We start from the raw sequence: 5,396 nt of genomic DNA on the forward strand, positions 1-5,396 counted from the left end.
AGCCGGACGAATTTTTTTGAAAATCATCTTTGGACGCTTCAGTCCCTTATCACTTTTTATTTATCCGGAAAATAGGTGTATACAACATCGTAAAAAATACAGTTAAACATTTACTTTTAAAAATGTTAGCCATTTTTATGCCGAAAAAATATTAGAGTTTTAAGTGAGATGCGGCCTAAATATGAGGGTCATTTTGCACATGTTATCTTAAAAAGAAATATATATATATATATATATATATATATATATATATATATATATATATATATATATATATATAACTTTCAATATTATATTTATTTTTAAAAAATGTAATATTATATATTAGCTTTTCTTGAATTAGTTAGATTCATTTTGAGGAATTAATTAGTTAGATTTGGCATAAGATAGATAAAAGTGATAAAATTAGAAAAGTTTAAAATAAGTAGTACTCCCTCCGTCATGTTTAAGAAGAGACAAATGACTTTTTCATATATATTAAGAAAGCATTAATTACTATAGTGTTTTCTTATTTTACCCCTATTTATGATAGTGTTGTATTTTGTGTATAGACTAATGATCATTAATTATGGAAAGAGAAAAGGGAGTAAAAAAGGAAAATTCATATAAATTGGCACAAAAAACACGATATGACCTTTTTAAGTGGGACAAGTAAAAATAGGATATGTCCCTTCTTAAATGGGACGGATAGTATTCATAAAAAAAATAGTACTATAGTTTTAGTAAAAAGAATTTAATGTATTATTATTATTAATTAAAAGTAAGGAACGCGGTTTGGAAGTTTTGTGTAGTGAATAAGGCGAATGGAATGTAATAATGAAAAATAATTTGTATTATTTTGTTGAACACATACCCAAAACAGAATCAACCCGTTTTCTTCTCCACCAACATCGTTTTCTTTCTGGGTAATCTTTTCTTTTCTTTTTCTTCTTATAATTGTATGTATGTCGATGATTTTGTTGGTAGATTACTTTAATATAAATCTAATTGCAATTCATTATTACAGATCTTCCAATCTATGATTCTTCTAGCTTTGCTTCTCTTTTAATTATTTCTTGAATTTGTTTATTTTTGCTGATGAATGGATTTACTTTGATTTGTTGCTTGTTTTCAGATTGAGATTTGAATTGAGTTCCTTTCTGGGTTTTTCTTTCTTGTCAAAATTATGATTACTGCAACTTTGACCTTTCCAAATTTGTAGTTAGATCTATGTTTGATGTGAATTTCAGTTTTCTTGATGTTATTGCTTTGTTTGGTACACAGAAAAAGGATTGCTGTAGTTGATATTGTTTGGACAAATGGAGGAGACCATGGCTGCACGCTATTGGTGTCATTTGTGCGCTCAGATGGTGAATCCCATCATGGAAGTTGAGATCAAATGTCCATTTTGTCAGAGTGGATTTGTAGAAGAGATGAGTAGCAGCACTAGGGAGGCCGAGGCCGAGGCGGATTCTGATTTGAGTTCTGACCGCGCCCTCTCCCTTTGGGCACCCATCTTGTTAGGAATGATGGGAAATCCCCGTCGAAGGAGAAGATTGAGAAGAAGCGAGTTTGAAGAAGATGATGAGGATAATAATGATGAACGCCGTGTAGGAGAGATTGATATAGACCGCGAACTTGAGTCATTCATGAGGAGAAGGAGAAGAAACTCTGCTACAATTTTGCAATTGCTTCAAGGAATTCGAGCAGGCATGGTATCTGAGTCGGAGAATCACGAAGGAGACGGGGAAAGAGAACGTGTCATTCTGATCAATCCTTTGAATCGCACAATCATCGTTCAGGGAGGCCAGAATCAGAACCAGACTCCTATTGGGTCATTAGGTGATTATTTTATGGGACCTGGTTTGGATTTGTTATTGCAGCATTTGGCAGAGAATGATCCAAATAGATACGGAACTCCGCCAGCGCATAAGGAAGCCATCGAGTCACTGCCCAATGCGACAATTAAAGAATGTACGCAATGTGCGGTTTGTTTGGATGATTTTGATATTGGGACTAGAGCAAAGGAGATGCCCTGTAAGCATAGGTTTCATGATTCATGCATATTGCCATGGCTGGAACTTCACAGTTCTTGCCCAGTTTGCAGGTTTCAGTTACCGGCTGAGGAATCCAAGTCGGATTCTGAGAGCTCTCGGAACGACAGTAATCCGCCTGTTGCCGAAAGCAACAATGGTGATACCAATGGCAATAACAATGGTGATACCAGTGACAATAACAATGGCAATAACAATGGTGATACCAATGGGAATAACAATGGAAATGGAAGAAGGTTTTCGTTCCTATGGCCTTTCAATAGTTTGTTTTCGTCGTCCTCCTCGTCGTCATCATCATCATCAGGTGGAACTTCTTCGCAAACTGATGAGAATTGAGTATTACTGCACATGTTGTGTTATGTACATAGTGAAAGGATCAAATTTGTTGTGTTTTGTGTTTCATATGCTATTTTTTTCTTTTCATTTGATTAATTGCTATATTGATTACTATAACTCAATGTTTTAAATATCAAACCGATCGAACCGATGTGGCCTCCCGTTTACAACCGGTTGCAAATATATATATATAAAATTCAAACTAATAAATGAATTGTAAAATTAATAGTAAATAAAAAATCAAATGGTTTTTCTATAATTTAATTGATTTGGAAGTTTAAAATTTATTGTTATTTTTAATGTAAGGAGGTTGATTGGTGTTTTTAATTTCTTAGCAAGAATATATCGGTCTAATTTCCAGTTCCAATCAAATTGGTTAAACTGACCGATTTAATTCAGTTTGATTTTTAAACTAAGAAGTTAATTTGAATGTTTCAATAGGTGAATGAATTTTAATAAATACTCCCTCCGTCCCATAAAGATAGAAAAAGTACCACCTTTTTTTGTCCCATAAAAATAGAAAAAGTAGAGTTAGTTAAGTCAAAAATTATCAAAATACCCCTACATGCTTATCATAAAACATTAAATGCATATTTTGAAAAGATAAACAAATGAGTTGTAAGTGCTATAATTAGTAGAGTGGCTTTGGGAAATGTACATAACTAATAAAGTACAAAGAGTAATTTAGACAAATTATTACAAATTACCTATAAATAACTACTTTCTTAATTCTTGTAAAATGAATACTTTTTCTATCTTTACGGGACGGAGGGAGTATATAATAATTATTAAAAAGAAATTTGTGTATTTTATTGATTTGTTATAATGTGTATATTAATTATTGATAGCGAGGATGGAACCTTTTCCATAGATAAGACCTTCCAGAATAAGGCCATGCCATGTGATGCCTGCTGTATTACTAAATTATGATTTGACCATTCTTCTTTTCTTGTTCAAATTAAATATAGGAAAAACCCATTTTCAGGTCCTTAAACAATACCGTTTTTAATTATCTGGTCCTTAAACTAATTTTTATCTTTTACTGATCCCTCAACTCTGCAAAACCGCATTTTAAAGTCATTCAGTGTAAGTCTGTTAAGTGCGTGGTCTCAAACTCTGTTAACTAACAGAAGATGCATAAATTATATTCCATGTAGGAAAATGAATTTCTTGGTAAAAGGTTTAAATATAACCTTTGGGGACCCTTTTATCCTTTTTTCCTTTTATTTTCAATTATATACAAATTCAATTTATCCATTTTGAAACATCAAACACAGTTAAAACTCCAACCGATATTTACTTTTGCTCCGACTCTACCTTTAAACTCCAACTGCCGCCTCCGCCTCAAGAACCACCATAGAAGATGAAAACCACTTTGCTTTGATATGCTGCATATATGAATTTTTAATTTACTCTCGAGTTAGCTTCTTCTTCGGAGCACAGAAACTCAAGGACCTGCAAATAGAAGCAAAAATGCAATGATGACCAGAACACGAAAACTTTGCAAGAACCCAGATCTTGTTCGAGGAAACGGCAAGTAATCAAGGTCTAAGATGTACCAAAAGTTATTTATGTAAAGACATACCCATGAACAAGAGGGTAAACATAAGTGCTCCATTCATCATGTTTCTCTGCAATTCAAATCAGGACAAAAAAATTAGAAAACTAAAAAGTTTACCAAAAAAATTCTAAGAATATAAAGAAAGAAATAATCAAAACTTTCTTAAATATATAAAAGAAGACGGAATATACCAGATGGGTCTCTTGCAGCCAATCCAAAAGTCTGTCTCAGTTTGGCTGCCATTTTTGCTTCCTAGGTGTTAGTTAAAATGCTTCAGAGAGAAAATAAAATATTTTCTTTAATATTTGGTGATTGATGAGATGGTGGGTGTGCATGTACGGTGGTTTTTTCATCCGCGGCAACATACCATTCTTCTCCGGCGTCCACATGTTCACCAGCGGCAATAAAACATTTTTCTCCGGCCACGGTCTTTCCATCGGTTAGATTTTGTTAGTTGGGTTTTTGGGTTTTGGAGGAATTGAGAAAAAGTAAGTAAAAATTACTAAGCTATTTACACTTTGAAGGAACCTGAAAATCAAGTTCTGGAAAACATAAACAGAGAAATCATTAGAAACTTCAAAAGCAAATTAATCAAAAAATAAAAGCTTATAAAAAATAAAATCAAAAAAGAGAGTAAAAAAGAGTACAAATTGGTTGGGTCATAATCTTCTGGACTTTAGTATTCACCATGGTTGTGACGGTCCTTTTGTTTTGATTGTTAAACTGGAACAGACAAAGAAGAATGAGGAGTTTGGTAGAGAAGAAAAAAGAAAGAAAATCATTCAATTAGGTTTTTTAATTTGTAGCTTAGGTGGAAAAAAATTAAATGGAAAAAAGTTCATTTCTCTTTCCTACGTGTTAGCTTAGGTGGAACTTTTTTAACAGTTAACACATTAATTATGGAGTGTGAGTTCACACACATAACAAACATCTATTTAAGGACCTAAACTTGCGAAACCGTAAAGTTGAAGGATCATTAAAAGACAAAAATTAGTTTAAGGACCAGATAATTAAAAGCGGTATAGTTTAAGGATCTGGAAATGAGTTTTTCCTTAAATATAATTATCTCAACCTCTGCTTACCTAACTGATTATGCAAACATAACAAGAAAAAATATTAATAATGTACATTAATGAATAACCCATCAATTCACAACCTCAGCTTGGCACATAATATCAAATAACTTCTTTTTTTTTCAAAAAAAATATCAAATAATTTATTTCAACCAAAATATACCAAAAATTTTGCATCTTCACCGTTTTAATTTTTTTTTCTAATACGTGAAAAAACACGCAGCATTTAAAAATTATTTAAACAAATACATTACAAATTTTAAAATAACACATCTTTTTTTTTTTTACTGTTTTTTATCTCCTATTCAAAACAATTTATACAACTACTGAAACGTTCTTTGAATAATTCATTTTTTTTCATCATAATTGACAAAATTATTTGGGCGATTCATG

At 32.0% G+C, this 5,396-nt stretch overlaps 1 protein-coding gene and 1 long non-coding RNA gene across 2 annotated transcripts; one reads left to right on the forward strand and one right to left on the reverse strand.

The window, feature by feature from the left end:
- The first annotated feature begins 774 nt into the window (after positions 1-774).
- On the forward strand, positions 775-2,486 carry LOC126670495 (E3 ubiquitin-protein ligase SIRP1-like). The gene is made up of 2 exons (XM_050364246.1): positions 775-905; positions 1,264-2,486. The coding sequence occupies exon 2, from the start codon at positions 1,299-1,301 to the stop codon at positions 2,367-2,369; it is 1,071 nt and encodes a 356-aa protein (XP_050220203.1). The 5' UTR covers positions 775-905; positions 1,264-1,298; the 3' UTR covers positions 2,370-2,486.
- A 1,180-nt stretch (positions 2,487-3,666) lies between these two features.
- On the reverse strand, positions 3,667-4,421 carry LOC126670601 (uncharacterized). The gene is made up of 3 exons (XR_007638756.2): positions 4,122-4,421; positions 3,955-4,000; positions 3,667-3,824 (listed from the first exon to the last, which is right to left on the reverse strand). It is a non-coding gene; the product is annotated as an uncharacterized LOC126670601 (long non-coding RNA).
- Between the last annotated feature and the right edge of the window lie 975 nt (positions 4,422-5,396).

This window comes from Mercurialis annua, linkage group LG2 (genome assembly GCF_937616625.2).
Source record: "Mercurialis annua linkage group LG2, ddMerAnnu1.2, whole genome shotgun sequence".
NCBI lineage: Eukaryota > Viridiplantae > Streptophyta > Magnoliopsida > Malpighiales > Euphorbiaceae > Mercurialis > Mercurialis annua.